General features: G+C 46.3%; 1 protein-coding gene across 5 annotated transcripts in view; it reads left to right on the forward strand.

Moving 5' to 3' along the window:
* The window catches only part of SHPRH (SNF2 histone linker PHD RING helicase), a 152252-nt gene that overhangs the window by 41094 nt on the left and 91807 nt on the right, over positions 1–19351 (forward strand). For all 5 annotated transcript variants that reach the window (XM_088474388.1, XM_088474386.1, XM_088474389.1 and 2 more), the window contains exons 7-8: positions 5725–5812; positions 15512–15765. In XM_088474388.1, coding sequence (XP_088330514.1) covers positions 5725–5812; positions 15512–15765 — 342 coding nt within the window. The remainder of the gene's footprint in view (positions 1–5724; positions 5813–15511; positions 15766–19351) is intronic.

Here is a 19351-nt window from a genome sequence, read left to right on the forward strand (position 1 = left end):
GCCGGATTACACACAAGGCGGAACAGGTGGCCACATAGGGCCCGGCAGGTCCTAGGGAGCCCAGGGCAAATTTGAAAAGGGAGCCCCCCCATCAGCCCGATATGTGCGCGCGCGGGAAAAAATGGGCGTGTTCACTTAAAAATGGGGCGTGTCAACATGACACACCCCTTTATTTTCACGCTGAACATTCCTATCCATATGCACCTTAACCCCAGTAGTACCCCTTATACAGTACCCCCAGTATGCAGTTGTGGTCCCTCTTATGCAGGCCCATAGTAGTGCCCCTTATACAGTATCCCCAGTAGTGGTCCCCCTTATACAGCCCCCAATTAGTTCCCCTTACTCAGTGCCCCCAGTAGTGGTCCCCCCAAATGCAGTGCCCTATGTAGTGTTCCCCCTTATGCAGTGCCCCCAATAGCAGTCCCCACAATGCAGTACACCCAGTAGTGGTATCCCCTTATGCAGTGCCCTTTATATAGTGCCCCCAGTAGTAGTCCCCCCCCCCCCTATGCAGTGCCCTTTATATAGGGCCCCCAGCAGTAGTCCCCCCCCATGCAGGTTTCCCAGTAGTGGTCCCCCTTATGCAGGCACCCAGTAGTGATCCCCCTATCTAGTGCCCCCTGTAGTGGTCCCTGCAGTGCCCCTAGCAGTAAGCCCCTTATATAGTGCCCCCAGCAGTAGTCCCCCCCCCTCCCATGTAGTGCCCCCAGTAGTGGTCCCCCTGATGCAGGCTCCCAGCAGTGACCCCCCCTATCCAGTGGTCCCTGTAGTGGTCCTTCCTGTTATTACCCCCAGTGCAGTGCCCCTAGTAGTAGGCCCCTTATATAATGCCCCCAGTAGTAGTTCCCCCCCCCCCCCAAGTAGTGGTCCCCAGTTGAGGTTCCCCCTCCCGATTAAGTGCCCCCTGTAATAGCCCCCCCCCCCGAGTAGAGGTCCTCCCAATAATGGTGCCCCCAGTAATAGCCCCCCCCAGTAGAGGTCCTCCTAATAATGATGCCTCCAGTAATAGCCCCCCCCAGTAGAGGTCCTCCTAATAATGGTGCCCCCAGTAATAGCCCCCCCCAGTAGAGGTCCTCCTAATAATGGTGCCCCCAATAGTAGCGCCCCCCCCCGTTGTGCCCCCACCCCAGTAGAGGTCCCCCCAGTGGTAGCCACCCCCGTTGTGCCCCCAGTAGTGCTGACAGGTTTTTAAACATATATATATAAAAACATACTTACCTGAATCCACGCTGCTGCTGCACCTCCAGTCCACGACGCCGCTCCCGCCAGTCCTCCCGGGCAGGCGTGCTCAGCATAATGGGACAGACGTCATGACATCTGTCCTATTATCCACTGCAGGAGCCGGACTGAAGTCCGGCTCTTGCAGTGGGTGCTGCATCAGTCAATGAGAGTCTCTGACTCTCATTGGCTGCTGTTTAACACACGCATCGTCGCCAGCGCTGGTGGCGATGCGTGTGTTATGCACAGCCTGAGCCCGCCTCCTGGCGCTTTTGAGCAAGCGCTCAGGGGGAGGGAACGGGCTCAGGTGTGCAGCACAGGACCGGCGCTGGAAGCCTAGCGCCAGTCCTGTGTAAATGTGTAGCGCTGACCGCACTCATTGCGGTCGGCGCTACACTGGTGGCTAACTAGGGCGGGCCGGACCATGGCCGGCGGCAACCCCCGCGCCGCCGGTCCCACAGCGCCCAGGGCACGCACCCTGCCCGACCCCCCTAGTTACGCCACTGATGTTCAATCCGTATTATTTGTTATATATATATATATGTATGTGTGTGTGTGTGTGTGTAGCAGAAGATTGCAGCGCCAGTTAGGTGCAAGTCCCTCTATGTAATAATTTCTCAAATGTGTGTCTTTTATCTCACACTTGTGTATACTTTTGAAACAATAATGTGAAACCGTTATCGTGCACCCCCCAACCGTATGAGTGTCAGCTCAACCAGCAAAATAATGTAGCAGTGGTGATCTGTTACATATACAAAAAATAAAAAATGCAAGAACTGGCATAGAGCGCCTCACGTGCTTATATAACTTAATATGAAACACATGTGAACCTAATAATTATAAACCTTAAAATATAAAGTGATCTGTACAACTAAAGTGCTTAATGCAGGGATAGCAATATTAAATGATAATCTTCAAATACATGTGAACCTATTAATTATAATCTTTAGGATGAAAGCGGGCTGTACAACTAAAGTGCTAATGCAGAGATCCTTCAAAAATCAATAGCTGTATTAAATGACAATAATATTTCATAAAAATGTGCAACAGTGCATAAATAATTTAAGGTGCAAATTGATGAAAGTGCAAAGAGCTCATTTAAAATGACATAAATTAATTTTAATCAGACACAACAATAATATCCTCCCTCATGAAGGATAAAAGACATTAAAAATACATAAAAACCATGAACAATATATATGTGTAGCTATAAATTGATCAGAATAAATTTCTTGAAGAAGTCCAGGACACGGACGAAATGCGTTGGTGGCTCCTATTCTCTTTCCATTCATGAACTTGCCATTTTTTATCAGATAAGCTACGATTTTTTATCCCTATTTATTCTGATAAATTTATAGCTACTTATATATAGTTCATGTTTTTATGTATTTTATCCTTCATGTGGATAATAGTTAATTTACTAAATGTAATGAACGATATTTTTGAACTACAAACGATTTTTGCATAGTCCCTTACTGAAAATCAGTGAGTTGGTCAGTCTGACTGAACTACAAACGTGAACGCACATGAACGATATCGTCATCATTTTAACTCAGAAAGTGAACGATTTTTTTAAACGATATCGTTATCGATAATCGTTCAAAAAATCGTGTGTGTATGCACCTTTAGTATTAATGGTTATATTATATTGATTGTTTTAAAGATATTGGCGCATTGTGGGTAATTGTGAAAAATATATATATATAGTATAATTTATTATTATTATAAAAAAATGTTTTGTTGGTTTATTTGTGGCCTGCGAGCATGGATGGGGAGTTTCAAACAGCAAAGCAAGTACTGAGTGGCCAGCAATGATTTAGCTGGCAGGCAGCCAGGATATTGTCACTGTGCTATAGTGACAGTCCAGGGCCCTGGTGTAGACACACCATGGCTGATAGTCGCTCTAGGTACTAGAAGGTCTCAGCTTCTTGCATGCTGTTACCAGTGGCAGATGCAGGAGGGGGTGAACACTCCCCTAGAACAGTCCATCCATGGTCATTCTGTCACTTGCATACTGCTGTCATTGCTCAGCATCCCCGGGAGGGATGGCTGTTTGCAATGCCTCCATAAGCTCAGTCTCCGGACAGCTGAATTGGTAAGTCTTCTCGGTACTTTGCGGTTAAACGGACTACTTTTTATTGCTAATAGCGTACAACTCCGAATCAGACCCTTAATACACTTACTTTTTGTATCCCCATAAAGTAGTATTATATGGAAGTGCTTATTTGGTCAGTAATTAAAAATTTCTACAAAACAACAAACAATTGCTCTGTGCTAGAAGCACTAGTTGAATCAGGTTTACAATAATGTGTAGGCACAAAGAAGCCATGTGTTGTGATTATGGAAGTGCTTCGAGAAGGCTTCAAAATCACTCACACAGTGGTAAAAAGACATATTTCTACTACAGGAGAGATAATTCACTTACTATGTAACAAGCTGCTGCAAGACCAAATGCTGCAGAGACAAAACCAGACTGAGCCAGCAATCATAGGGAATTACAAAATGTTTTCTTAAACAGTAATTTACATAATGTGCAAAATTGAAAGTGACAAATCTGCTCTAAATAATGTCCCTTTTCTATTCTAAAAATGTCCTGAAAAGCTAAATTGCAACATGATGCAGCACCTTGCTAAGAAACAGCTGTCGCTGCATGCTCATAGCCCCTGTCAAGGGTTTAAACTATTATCATGATAAAAAGCTCTATTTATAGTGCCCTGGCTTCTTTCTCTTTTTCTTGTTCTACAAAAGAGCAAGTAAAGCTCCCTTTACAGCACTCAACATGTGTTTTTTTTCTATTTAACATTCACAATTAATTTCGTTCTGTTTCATCCTCTATTTTAATTTTACTTTTTGCACTGCATCTATTTAGGATTAAACTTTGCATAGACACCGAGCATACCCAAATGTATTCTTCTGAAGGAATTAAGCTGGTAACACACTATACAATTGTCTGGCCGACCTATCAGATATTGGGTCCTAGGCTCAAATTTTTTATAGTGTACACACTGCACCATGGCCCGACGGTCTGTCGTTAGTACATTGGATCTGTTGCCGACATAGTGTGTGCTGCACACGCTATGCTGGTCTTGACGGAAAGGCATTGTTCAGGATTTGCAGTGTGTACGGAGATGGGCCCAGTCCTGCATATAGAAGACGTCACCTCAACGAGTTGAAGTCCAGGTGATCGTTTCAAACTAGGCAATTATTGTATAGTGTGTACGCTTCACACCCAGGGGTAAATTGGCTAAGGGTCGAGTTTGTGTGAGTTTGCAAACTCACATGAGATTAGGCATTTTTTTCATCTCACAAATTTACAAGACGCATATTGTTACAGTATCGCTAATGTCAGCTCCGGGCTTGAGCTAACATTAGTGCTGGGGCGCCAGCCAATCAGCGGCGACTTCCATTAGCGGCCGCTCTTTGGCTGGGACCCACGTGAGCATAGCTAATGAGCGGCTCCTCCGTGTGGGTCCCAGCCAATGAGCGACCACTAATTGAAGCCGCCGCTCATTGGAATTTGTCTAGTCGTTGGCAAATCTGTCAGGTGTGTACCTAGCTTTAAGCAGCAGTTCATACCTTGGATGTGGTGCATTCTCTATGGATTTACTTGTCCAGTCATTGGGAGTTCTGTTGCCCGGACACCTTCTTTGTCATCCGGTCACTGCCATACTGTAGACAACCATCAACGGCCATACAAAGGAATGCGCTGCCTCCTGAGTGAAAATTTTCCACTGTCCTGGGAGGCACCACATTCTTTCCTATTGCCCATAAAAACAGGAGGAAACAATTCAAAGTATTTGAGTATAGAATAGATATTGATTCAATATAGAGCAAATTAATACCTACAGATGTGTCCTTATACATCTAGCCTGAATACGCCATGTGGCACAAGATGCCTGGCAGGAGTGAGCTTCCATGTCCCGTGTGACTCTGCCAGCGCTGGGGTGTCTTTTCCGCCTGAAAATGCATCTTAGTCACAATGCGATGTACTAGGACGCACCAGGAGACTCTGCTGATTAATTTGCTGTGCAACACTTGTATATCTGTGTGCGACTGAGTCTGTAAAGGAAGCGCAATGGAACTTGGCATAGAAAAAAGCCGCAGCTGCTGCATCATAGCACTTCGTATACAGATTTAGAGACTCAGTCGCACACAGATATCCAAGTGTCACATATCAAATTAATCAGCACAGTCTCCCGGTACGTCCTAGTTGCATTACATTGCAAGTAATATGCATTTCCGGGTGAAAAAGACACCTGGCGCTAGCAGAGTTGCACAGGACCAAGTTGGTCTGTTTGGCGCGACTGTAGCAAGAATGTATGAGAACACATCTGTACCTAAATATAATAGTTTTAAAATAAACCATAAAGATCATTACTACAGTGCTGTCTCTCACATTTTAAGTAAGGTTGTTTAAGAGGTGTTCCTGCAGCCACATAAAAATACACTGAACTGTAAAATGTACAGCAACTTCTATTAATATAATGTATAAATTTTTTCATATAGGGCAAAATCGTAAACTATTTTAGCCCACCTCCACCGACACAAAAGACAAAGAAAGGAAAAGCTGTCAACAACAGACTAACATACCCTAGTAAGTATGTAATTTCCACTGTATAGTAACTGTTCATTTATATATGTTGATCTTAAAATTATGCTTTATAAATATACAAGTTAATTTAAATTGCAGATTCACACTATTTGCAAGCTGCTAAATAGACCCTGAGTTTATTTGTATTTCTCAGTACCATATTTGATAATCATAAATGTAATGCGTTTTGCTATTCATTTCTAGTCATTAAGGTCCTGACGCAATGAGTAATCCCCAGTTGATGTAGCATATCTCCCAAAACACTGGAAGCATGGATTTACATGCATGTCGTTTTGCGTGGTTTTGCTACTTACCAGGGAAAGCCGTATTATTTGCAGGTGGTCAGAGGCAGATACCAGAAGAAGATGACGATTGCCCACACTAGCTAACCACTTTGTATTGGCTGTTTCAAAACCATCCGCTGAGAATAATTAGTCTTTTCTTCATTGCTTTGGTACATTTATACAAGCATGTACATTTTTGTTAAAATGGAATAAGCTCAATATACTTACTATGCACTGTTCAATATGTTTTAATAAGAGGGACTGATTCAGAGTTTGCGAGATAAGCAAAAAGCAAAGTGACACGTTGGCAAAAACATGTTGCACTGCAAGAAGTGCAAATATATTTTATTTGTTACCTAAATCCTTGGGCTAGCGTTTCCCAAACTTTCTCGAATCACAGCTCCCTAGAGTATCGACATATTTTCACGGCACCCCTGTGCCAAAATTTTCTTATTAAGTAATTCAGAAAAAAAAAAATTAAATTAAGTAAATTCTGCTTAGGTTCAGTTCAGTGGTGGACAGGATTGCGCTTCTGCTTGTCCACATAATTTAGAAGTTTTGATTATCACATGGACAATAAATAATTTTGCTTTCTCCTGGTCCCCCAACACGTGGCATCCCTGCATGTGCCCGTCACCCAATTCGGGAACCACTGCATTAGGGGGATCCTCTTCTTTTTTCCAGTTTTGTAATTCCCTTTGTAAAAAAATAAAAGAACACTGTATTAGGTTATGACGACATGTTTCTAGGGGATGGGTACGGGATGCCGGCGCTCGGGATCCCTGCGGTCAGAATCCAGACGCCGGCATCCCGATATTGTTATGATACCAACACCTGTTGGTACATAACCTAACCCTCCCCGCTGCCTGAACCTAACCTCCCCCCCAGTACCTAAACCTAACCCTCCCCCTAGTGCCTAACCGCAGTACTTACCTTCAGGATGCCGGCATCGGTTTTCTGACTAGTGTCAGGATTCCGGCATCCACTTTCTAACTGCCGGAATCCCCGCGGTGGAGATAATGACCGCATCCCATTCCCAGGGGTGCCGCACTGCAAGATGACAAGCTGCTTTCTACCATTCTAATCCATACATAGCTGCTTCATTCTGATTGGTCATAACGTGAGAAAACTGATTTGTATTAGTTAGTGGTGTTTATACAATGTAGTGCATTGATAGATCTATCCATGAACTACATTTTTATTATGTTAGGGGGAGCACTCTTTTTTTATAGTCTACTGCTGGAGGAAACGTCACTGTTTGTCCCTCCAGTTTTGCCGCTACACTTCTATAAACACTGATGTTGGCAACAGTTTTTTTTTGTTCTCGAGATAAAAAAGATGACTTGCATGATGAGACGATCAGTTGCGTTTAATCTTGCTTTACTTACTGTATAAGTACACGCATTCACGACTATATGCTGCACAGATCTTCAGATCACCCACACACTCATGGATACTCTTTTAAAAAGCCGGCTAACCTGCTAGCATCTTTTAGCATTGTTAGATGAAACTGGAGCACCTAGCGGAAACCCACAGAATCATTGGGATAACATGTAAACGCCACACAGATATAGCTCAATCCAATTAACTCGCCCCCGAACACGAGGGGGGCGCGAGTTGCCATTGCAACGATGTGTCGACGCCAGTGTGCTCTAGCTCTCCTCAGATTCGTGGATTTTTGTACATAGAACTTTGGAGCTGCGAACAATAATACTCGAATCTGACTGCACCATAAATGCGGAATATAGTCATACTTATTACTCACGGGGGAGAGAACATATATTAAATGTCTTGCATGTAGCAATATCAAATTGGCACAATCACTGTGTGTGGGACAAAAATCAACCAACTGACTCGTCACTTGGCACACCATTGTGCCAATTTGATATTGCTATGTGTATGATCCGTTTAAGACAGCGGGCAAAATTTACTAAGCGGCGGTTTGACGGCGGGTTCTATTCTATTCTAAACCCCGGCGGTTTGGCCCTGTTCTATTCTATTCCACAGTGTGTTTTGATGGCAGTTTTGCAGCGGTTTTGGCCTTAGTAAACCTGCAGATAGCAAAACCGCCACCAAACCACAGTCAAAACACATTTTATAATAGAATGGAACAGGGCTGTCATTTAGAAACCGCTGCAAAACCGCCACCAAACCCCCGGGGTGTAGAATAGAATAGAACCCGTCGTCGAACCGTCGCTTAGTAAATTTTGCCCAGCATGTTTCATAATGAATATTATTATAAAGTTCATCTCTACTTAATACTTTGTTAGTGATGCAGTAGGTAGCCTGATTCTTTTCAGTAGATCAAAGAGACACCTATCTGTAATAAACCATTGCACGTTGGATCCGCTCCGTTATCACTCAAGCCTATTCTGGTGTCGGCACTTTCTACTAGGGTGGTGGCGACCTGAGCGGCGCAACATGGAGCTTCGGCTGAACAAGTCTGCTGTGCAGCCACCTGGTCCTTTGTCCACATGTTCGCACGGTTTTACCATAGTTTTTTCCTCCTAGCGACACCCACTTTGGGCGTACAGTTCTCTTATCAAGAAGCCTGACCGTTCCTTCCCCTGGGGGTGGCTGTTGAACGTCCCATGGTCCAGTATCCCTCAACCTTAATGAAGGAGCAAAGGGGATTTTTGGTTACTTACCGTTGAATCCTTTTCTCTAAATCAGGTTAGGGGACACTGCTTTCCCTCCCCCATGCTCAGTCGTGCAATGTTTTGTTCTTACTACATCAGGGTCCATAGGGCTCCACAGCAAGACATCGGGCACCATACAGTTAAACTTCTACTCCCAGGATGCACCGGGGCCCCTCTCCTCTACCCCGCACCCAGACCAAGGCACCTTCAGTTTTGTAGATGCCTGGCCGGAGTCGGGTCACTGCACAAGAGGGGCTGTTCAAACAGCCCCAGAAAGTTTTCTTTAATCTTCATAGCGGTCAGCATGGACAGTCCCACGGATGTCCGTGCTGCCTCTCCGCCACCCCGCCGGTACTGATCCGGGGATCTCGGCGGGCTTCTGGGGTCTCTACTAGCAGGGACCCCGGAGGATCCCTGGACTGTGGCCGGATTCAACGGTTACAGAGGTAAGTAGCGGGCGTCTGTTACACAGTCCCGTTTATCCCCATTGTTAGGGGCTCCCTGGAGACGACCGCGCATGGAGCCAGGCACTGAGCCTGTGCTGCCACTAGACCTCCAGGGATGTCGGGCTGGAGTTATCGAGCAAGCTCCACATCCTGGGGGTCAATAGCAGGCCAGGGGAGGGTGCCTTCCCTGTAGCACAGCCGGTTCCTCCCCCACTGCACACAGCGCATTTCCACTGCGGTCTGTGACAGCGCTCCTCCTCCGGGCCTGCCTCCTCTGAGCTCTCCAGCGGCCATCTTCTAAGGCATTGATGCTGGTCTCATTGGCGGTGTGGAGCCTGGGTCCCCCTGCATACCTGTCCTCCTGTAAGGTCAGCGTATGTAGCACTTTTCCTACCAGACTCTGAGTCTGCGTAGTTGATGGTAGTGCCAGGGCCGTAGGGAGGGTGGTGCGGCCGGTGGTTCCGCACAGGGCGGAATCCTACAGGGTCACCGGCCGCACACTTCGCGGCTCTGGAGGTCTGCAAGAAGAGACCTCCTGCAGTGGTGCGCAGGGCACCAAGAATGCCGGCGAAGGTTCCCACCCACCCTCCACCCCCTGGATGGACAGGTAAGCGCTTGGGGAGGAGGGGGGTGAGGGGGAGCGAGAGGGGCGGTAGTGCTGCACAGGGCGCACTGCTGTCCAGATAGGGCACTGGGTAGTGCCATTAGTGCAGTTCAATATTCTGCATTGTATGTGACTTATGCTAGTGCTGTCTGACTGTACTTTCTTTTCTCTGTCAGCCATTTTGCTTTCCCTATACTTTTCCTTCTCACAGCCCTCATGGTGCCAGTACTGTCAGGGTGGGAATTTCCCTCACATTTAATATTTTTTTTCTGTGTGGTGGGTCACATACAGCATCCATACTCTCCTACTATGTCTGGGAGTGACGAATCCGTGCGGAATAATGTCCCTCTGCTGCTTTTCTGCTCCAGATGTAAGGTAGGCATTGGGGAGGGAGATGTACAACATGTTTTGCCCTTTCATGTACACCTGCTGTTTCTAACTCTGCGCAGGAGCCTCCCTGGGCTTGTTTTGCACAAGCTTTAAATACGTTTCCCCAGCTGGGGTTCACGCAGCAGGCACTAGTTCAATCTCCCATACATGGGGTCCCCCGGCAGATGATGGTGGCGCAGTGCCTCCCTCCACAGCCAGCACCTTCTCAGGTGTCTCCGGAACCTATTTGAGTTAACTCTTTCTCTACCACGGTTCAGAACCTGACAGATGTTGCAGGGTGAATCCCCGCTTAGGCCTGCTAAGAAACAACTAATGTCGTCTCAGTCAACGCACTATGATGATGACGACATGACGTCTGACGACGGAGAATTACATGACTTGTCTGACTCTGAGCCCCTCCAGCAGGAGTCAAAGATTTATGTCCAGGGTCTAATACGAGCAGTACGTGTGGACATTGGGGACGAGGAGCATCCGGCAGCTAAGTCCAAGCATGCCTTTTTCAAGGATGTTAAAAGTACTGCTGAAATCTTTCCTCTGTCTGATCACCTGGTGGATCATTTAGAGGAGGCTTGGAAATCTCATGGGAAACGTTTTCTCCAAGACGTCTGGCTTTACACTTATCCTTTTGAAGAAGTTTATTTTTCTAAATGGGAACTTCTCCTCAGATGGATTCTCATGTGATACGCCTGGTTAAGAGTGCGACTCTGCCCATGCCATCCCTGTGCTCTTTAAAAGATGTTACAGACAGGAAGGTGGAGGTGAGTTTAAAGTCCATTTATTCCCTTTCAAGAGGAGCTTCCAGGCCAGCTATGACCATCTGCTGGGTGGCCAGGGCCATGGAACGCTGGGCGAACTCTCTGGAGGCGTCTTTCCCCTTGGATGCTACCAGTGAGCAAACAGAGCTGGTGGGTTATCTCAGGGATTCAGCTACATATATTAATGAGGCTGATTTAGATGTTAGCCTCTTAACATCCAGGATTTCTGCTGCAGCCATTTCTGTGCGTCGCTCTCTATGGTTAGGTTACGCTCTTGGAGAGCGGATGCTGAGCCTAAGAAAGTGTTGAAGTGTTTACCCTTCAATGGGAAGGTCTTGTTTGGTCCGGATTTGGACAAGATTGTGGACACCTTGGCAGCTGCAAAATCTGCTTGTATCCCCCCGGCCCCGACTCCATTGGGGTCTGGGACCTCGTCTTTTCGGACCTATCGTCCTCAGGGATAACCTAAGGTTCAGTCCTTTCCTAGGCCGTTAGGAGCCAAGGTTACCAAACCCAAGAAACAGGCTTGGAGCACTAGATGTCCGACCTCCAAGTCTCACAATAAGCCCTCAGCCTGACGGGATGGGCCTCCCCTTGGGGGACCCCAAGGTGGGGGGCCGACTTCTTCAATTCGCCCAGTACTGGTGTCAGACCACCACAGACACTTGGGTTAGGGAAGTGGTCTCTCATCGGTACGCCCTCTCCTGCCACAGAAGGCCTCCCCATCAGTTCTTCACCACATGCCTTCAGTCAAACCAGGACAAGGCCTTGGAGATCCAGAAAGTAGTACTCTCTATGCTCCAGGCAGGGGTCATAGTGCCGGTAACGTTACCCCAGAGGGGAACGGGTTATTATTGAAACCTCTTTCTGGTTCCGAAACCAAACGGTTCATATCATCCTATCCTCAACCTCAAGTCCCTGAACAAATTGCTCCAAGTACCTCGGTTCAAGATGGAAACCCTGTGGTCAATTGTACTGGTTATGGAACCTGGGGATTTTATGGTGTCTCTGGATATTCAGGATGCATACCTGCATATTCCGATTGCTTTGGCTAGTTTTCTCAGGTTTGTTGCCCTAAAGCAATATTTCCAGTTTCTGCCGTTTGGTCTTTCTGCTGTACCTCGGGTGTTTACCAAAATTATGGCGGTAATGGCTGCCCATCGGCGGCTGCAGGGGGCTCACCTGTTGCCATACCTGGATGACCTTCTGCTGTTGGCCGGGTCTCCAGAGGTACTTCACCACCATCTACAGCTTACAATCTCTGTGCTGCAGACTCACTGTTGGCTGATCAATTGGAAGAAGTCCTCCATAACTCCCTCCCAGAGGATGCTCCATCTCGGTGCGCTGTTGGACTCTCAACAGCAGAGGATCTTTGTACCCGAGGACAAAATCTCCATTTTACAGACGCGTGTGCGCAGATGCCTGCACAGTCGCCGAGTGTCGATTCACTCGGCAATGCAGTTACTGGGCTCCATGGTATCGACATTCGACATGGTAGAGTATGCCCAGTTTCATTCCCGGTCTCTGCAGACATTGATCCTCTCCAGTTGGTACGTATCTTCACATCGGATAAGGACACAAACAATGGTGTTCTCTCCGGAGGTGCGTCTATCTCTGACTTGGTGGCTTCAGCCGGGTCACCTCACCAAGGGACGCCCCTTTTGGATTCAGGACTGGGTCCTCCTGACGCCGGACGCCTGTCTCCGGGGTTGGGGCGCAGTGACAGGTCCACATTTCTTGCAGGGAAGGTGGACAGCAGAGGAGTCTACCCTACCAATAAACATATTGGAACTTCGGGCGGTCTTCAGGGCCCTAAGCAAGCCAGACTCATTCTTCACGGAAAGCCCATGCAGGTTCAGTCAGACAACGCCACGACGGTGGCTTACATAAACCATCAAGGAGGAACTGTAAGTCAGGCAGCTCTGACAGAGGTGTCGCGCATTCTGACATGGGCGGAAGGCAATCTTCCTGTCATATCGGCAGTGTTCATACCAGGAGTACTCAACTGGGAAGCGGACTTCCTCAGCCGTCACGACGTGCATCCAGGAGAATGGTCTCTTCACCAGGAAGTGTTTCAGCTCCAATTGGACAAGTGGGGTCTTCCAGAGATGGACCTCATGGCGTCCCGACACAATCACAAGCTGCCAGTGTTCGTGTTCAGAACAAGAGACACCAAGGCTCTCCTTGTGGACCCTCTGTCGGTCAAGTGGACCTTCCAGTTTGCATACCTGTTTTCTCCGTTCTCCCTTCTTCCTCGGGTGCTTCGGAAATTCAAAGAAGAAGCTGGCATGATCCTGCTGGTGGCTCCAGTGTGGCCCAGACGTCACTGGTACTCAGATTTTCAGAGTCTCGCCATCGAAGCTCCGTTGCTGTTGCCTCAACGTCCGGATCTGTTGTCTCAGGGTCCTTGCCTTTACCCGGACCTGGGTTGTCTGTCTTTGACAGCATGGCTCTTGAGACATCCCTCCTGAGGTCAAAAGGTTTTTCTACCTCTGTGGGTAACACCATGCTCAGAGCTCGTAAACCGGCTTCTGCCAGGATTTATCACAGGGTGTGGCACACCTACTTTCAATGGTGTCGTCCCAAAGGTTACGATCGCCAGGTATTTCGGATATCCAGAGTTTTGGCTTTCCTGCAGGCGGGTTTGGATCTTGGTCTCCGCCATGCCTGAAGGTGCATGTCTCTGCTCTGTCATTGTGGTTTCATTGAAGGATTGCTCCTCTTCCTGATATCTGCACTTTCCTCCAGGGGGGCCTTCACATTCAGCCTCCCTTTGTCCCTCTTGTGGTTCCTTGGGATTTGGCTGTGGTACTTAGTGCTCTCCAGGGCCCTCCATTTGAACCCCTGGGCTCAGTGGACCTCAAATGGCTTATGGCTAAGACTGTGTTTCTTCTGGCTATTGCTTCCGCCAGAAGAGTGTCAGATTTGGGGGCTCTCTCTTGTCGCCCTCCATTTCTGATTTTTCCCCAGGACAGGGCAGTGCTTCGGACTCGCCCTGGGTTCCTTCCTAAGGTAGTATCTAGTTTCCACATTAATGAGGAAATTATAGTACCGGCCTTCAACTCTCCAGACCTCTCGGCAGATGAGGCCTCATTTAGATGTGGTACGTCCTCTCCGGATATATGTGGACCGTACCAGTTCCCTTCGGAAGTCAGACTCTTTGTTTGTCCTCTTTGGATTCCACAAGAAGGGTTGGCCAGCCAATAAGCAAACTTGGGCTAGGTGGATTCGTTTGACGATCTCTGAGGCTTACACTCATGAGGGTCTTTCGGTACCGCCCTCTGTTACTGCTCATTCTACTAGGTCTGTGGTTCCTTGGTGGGCAGCTTGCCGTGGCGCCTCGGCAGTTCAGCTTTGTAAGGCGGCCACGTGGTCCTCTGTCATACCTTTTGTGAGGTATTATGCTTTTGATACCTTCGCCTCTCAGGATGCTTCCTTTGGGCGGCGGATTCTCCTTTCTGCACAGGAGCGTCCCCACCCTTAAAGGGACTGCTTTGGGACATCCCCAAGGTCTCCTGTGGAGCCCTATGGACCCTGATGTAGTAAAGAAGAGATATGGTAAGACCTTACCTTTGTTAACTCTCTTTCTACGAAGTCCATAGGGTCCACAGGACTCCCACCCTGTCGCACTTGTGCTTCGGATGGGCTTTGCTCTGGTCACCGGTTTTCCGTCTCCTTCTGTGTGAGATTGTGATCCTTGTGTGTTCCAGACTTTCTTCTCTCTCTTTTTTTTCTTCTCCTCCGGCTTGTTACGTAACTGAAGGTGCCTTGGCCTGGGGGCAGGGTTTGGGAGAGGGGCCCCGGTGCATCCTGGGAGTAGAAGTTTAACTATGTGGTGCCCGATGTCTTCCGCCATCGCCTATACTCTCAAGGTCTCCTGTGGACCCTATGGACTTCGTAGAAAGGGAGATAACAAAGGTAAGTTCTTTCCACATCTCTTCTTTTTTTTTGTCCCTACTGTTTTTTTTTTTTTTTTTGGTTATAACCGTGTCACTGGATTACTGCTCCTCCTTACAGGGCACTTTTAAAGTTGTACTAGCATGCTGGGGTTGCAGGGGGAGGAGCTTAGGAGGTAAAGCTACAGGTTTAGTTTTTGTAAGTGCCAGCTTCTGCTGTCCCATCTACAACCCATGGTCCAGTGTCCCCCAGCCCGATTCAGAGAAAAGGATACAACGGTAAGTATCCAAAGATCACCTTTTTTTTTGGGGGGGGGGGGGATACACTAGATGGGGAGCTGTTTCTGACATATTAGAGAGGTTGTTGCAGTATAATTTATGTATAATGGAGAATGTGTATGTTACTTTTGCTGACCGGGACAAATCGCAAGTTCTACATGGTGGATATCTGCTACCTTTGCATTCTCTTTATTTTGTATATATATAATATGCTCATTAGCTGCTTAGTCATCATCAGTCCCTTAGGCTTACTTAGATATGTGCTAGAGCTTTGTTGCCATGCACCAACTCTTTCAGAAATGCACCTGTTTTTGTGTGTATGGATTTACCATCTAATGAGAGGAGTTGGTTGAGGATTAAAATTACTTTGATCATGTATTTTGTTTGAAAGATCATTTTACCTTTGCAGATTTACGGTTTATGGTCCTGACAGCAATTAAGGAAATGAGCGTGAACAAAGGTGTATCCATAATTGGCATTCTTAAATATGTGAGCTCTGTGTACAGTTACGACATGGAGAGGAACCACAGACTTCTAAAGAAAAACTTGGAGAAACTCCTTTCTAAAAAGATAGTGGAACAGGTTAAAGGTCGTGGACTACAAGGGTCTTTCAAACTTGGGGTGAATTATAAAGAACAGATGACTCATAAACCACAAAAACTGGTGAGATGTCGTAGAAATGTGTGTGCTATGTGTTATAGACTTACAGTATGTGTGCTGCAACTTTACTTGCCTTAACAATCCATTGTTTATCATTTAGGGGCCGATGCAGAGTAGAATGCTTTTGTATTGTGTGCATGAAACTTAATGACAGTTTTTAATTCTGTGCAGCAGGAGTTGCACCTTTGTAACAGGAGCGTCCCCACCCTTAGGGAAAACTGCTATGGGACATCCCCATGGTATCCCTGTGAATCCCCCTATGGACCCTGATGAAGAAATTTAAGAGTTATGATAGACTTACCTTTGTTAATTCTATTTCTTCGAGGTCCATAGGATCCACAGGGCGCCCACCCTGATGCACCTGGCCTCAATGGGATTTTTCTCTCTTGATCACTGATTCCATCATCTTCTGGGAGAGTGTTTCTTGAGTAGTGTTCTTCCTTCTCTTCTTTCCTGCTCCTGCTTTGGGCTTGTTTACAAAACTGTCTGCCTGTGGCTGGGGGCGGGGTATATGTGGAGAAGGACCGGTGCATCCTGGTAGCTACAGCTTAACTGTTTGGTGCCCGGACCTCTCCGACCATACACACCTCATGGTATCCCTGTGGATCCTATAGAACACGAAGAAATAGAGTTAACAAAGGTAAGTCTACCATAACTCTTAATATTCGCCTGTATGCAGAGCTGTATGCATCTTTGCAGCTGGACTGCCCACTATGCATAAAAATAAAATGAGAAAGAAAAAGGAGATAATCAGTGTAGTAGGTAATGATCAAGTACTTAACCATTACCTACTAAACTATGATTATCTATTTTTTCTTGTTTATATGTATGCATCTATCATATGATAAAGAGAACATTTGAAAAAATAATCTGGGAAATGGACAGTGGGCCTGATTCAGCAAGGATCGCAAAGAAGAGGTTGCATGCACCTGGTCGCTGCGAGAAAATGCTAATTAATGCATACTCACGCCAATCGCAACACAAGATGCAGACACCCAGCATTACATAAAGCCAGCCCACCTCCCTTTACTCTTTGCTTGATCAGTACGCAGGCTAACAAAAACATTGGGAACCATCGACAAACCATCGAACCCATACGTACAACTGTGGGAGCCCTAACCAGCTGCAGGATTGTGGCAGCTTCCTGTGTACATCGAGACGTACAGCTGCATATGCCACAGCACAAGCTTAATTATGTACGCCCCTGTAACGACGCACAGGCACACCTGCGTTTGCCCGACCACCCCCCGTCACCAACCACAAACGGCACCCACTTCCTGTCAATCAACATTGGAGGTCTCTCAGTGCTAATTGCGGATACCATGTGATCCCTTATTTGATCGCAATGACTGGCTCGCACACAGTCATTGAGACGCACTTGCACGTGCAGAGGCACAACATCGGCAAACTGTGAGCAAATTCTTAGTTGCGATCCTTGCTGAATCAGGCCCAGAGAGCGCTCTACATCTCTCCTATTTTTCATTTCATTTTTAAGTATATTATTGTATCTTTTGGTGGTACTTGGGTAAAACTCAGCACCCTCATTTTATTTTAGAGCAGATCTGGTCTACCATCTATTCTATTTTATTCATTGCCCCTATGCATACTCTTGGGGTTCAACTCAATTAAGCCGCAAGGGTGGGGAGTTGGCGTTAAAACGGAGTGGAAACACCGGCAGCAGCACCTACTGTATCTCGTCCCCCTCGTGGCCCAGACTCTCAGAGCTACTGTAAGTGCGACATATAGCCGTATGGACTTGCGGGCGAGTCTATTTAAATCTACCGCTTGATTTTATAGTTGTCATAATCCTCATCAGTGCCCACTTGCATCAGCCCTACACTAAATGCAGAAGATCCATCAGAATACCAGCTTAGAACACACTTCCGTCGACAGTGAGCATTGCCTATGTAAAAGCGACTCTCTCCTTGCACCTCTGTCCCCAGCCTTAGACAGGCGGCAAGTTGTCCCATGCTACCTAGGATGATGAGGGTTTGAACACCGTGATCGACCCTGCAGCATCATTGGATTTCCCATACTCGTCCCTTATTTCCCAGATAGAAAGGCTGTAATAGTGGTTGTGCACATAACAGCAACTCTTGCCAGAGTTATGGATTTCTTCAACAATTAAACACACTGCTGTGCAATCTTATAGGAGGCTCTTAAACACCTTATCGTTTTTCAAAGATTTTGGGCATCATTTGCGGATGGCATGGAAGCCCTGGGTGTAAGAGTGGCGTTGTATAGCTAAGAGTAGCAGCACTGTTGTTACCAGTAGTACCTAAAAAATCCTTGGATGTTTTTTCTATCAAACACCCTTTTTGTCTTTATAAGGGGGGAAGAAGGAATGTGTTGCCTCCTTGCAATTTCCCATTGCATCAGGATTACTATAGAAGGCCTATTCTGTGGTTGGGGTGCTAGTTTCCAATGAGCTGATGGCACATTCAATCTGGACATTTAGGGGTATGTTTACTAAAGTGTGGGTTTTTAGAAGTAGCGATGTTGCCCATAGCAACCATTCTGATTCTACTTTACATTTATCTAGCACCTTCTAGAAGATAATAGCTAGAATCTGATTGGTTGCTATGGGCAACATCTCTACTTCAAAAAAGCAGCACTTTAGTAACTATACCACCTAGTCCTTCTTGGTTGGCACGTCATGGCATGTTGCCAAACCATGTTTGTTGAGTGGCACCCTACTACTCTATGCTGCAATTCTGCATACCTTTTCCAAGTTTTACAAAGAACTACCATATGTGGAGGCAGCCTTTGGTAAGAAGGACATTTTACAACCTGTTTATTTGAAGTCTTTACTCTCTTCCCAATGAGGGTGGCTGTGGAACATCTCCTCATCTATTTCTCCCTTCTGCTGAAGGAAAAAGTGGATTTTTATGCAGTTAAATCTCATTCTCGAAGACTGCTTGTTTTTTTTTCTCTGCTTCTTTTGTCTCTTTGCTCGGCCTTTGTGAATTGATGAAGAGCATCCCCGAATAAGCCCCTGAATTAATTCTTAGACAGTGAGACAGTAAACACAGTTTATTGCAAGATTGCCCTATGCACTTATTCACTCTATCCTAACACTTGCCCTTCAAAAAGAACTTCGTAATTTTCATACCAGCATTGTTGATTTAAGCCAACATGTTACATAAGGACCTAACAAGCTTCATTAGTACATAACTAAATAATGAACACTTTTGTTATTCAACGTGATCAGCCTTAAAACAACTATTTGCTTAAGGGGTTGTAGTAAGGATATTTTAGCGATTTATTCCATTCTATAGAGCAGCGGGGAGGGAGGAGGTTCTTGGTAAAATACAGATCATCCATTTCCATTGTTATCATAATTGTAATTCTTCTTTTAACAGCTGTATTATTGAAGACGTCCAGTAAAGACATCACTGTATAATCACATGGATATTTGACCTAATGCAGTTTTGATTAGATTATAATTTTAAATATATTTAGCTCTGCAGAGTCAAGTTAGCTTCACACCACCACTACTGCACTGATTAACTTTAGTCAAGTAAATTGTTCACTGCAAAAGAACATAATTCATTCTACACATTTGTGTATCTCTCAACATTATTTATTT

Source organism: Taudactylus pleione, unplaced genomic scaffold (assembly GCF_031769625.1).
Source record: "Taudactylus pleione unplaced genomic scaffold, aTauple2 ptg000154l, whole genome shotgun sequence".
Taxonomy (NCBI): domain Eukaryota; kingdom Metazoa; phylum Chordata; class Amphibia; order Anura; family Myobatrachidae; genus Taudactylus; species Taudactylus pleione.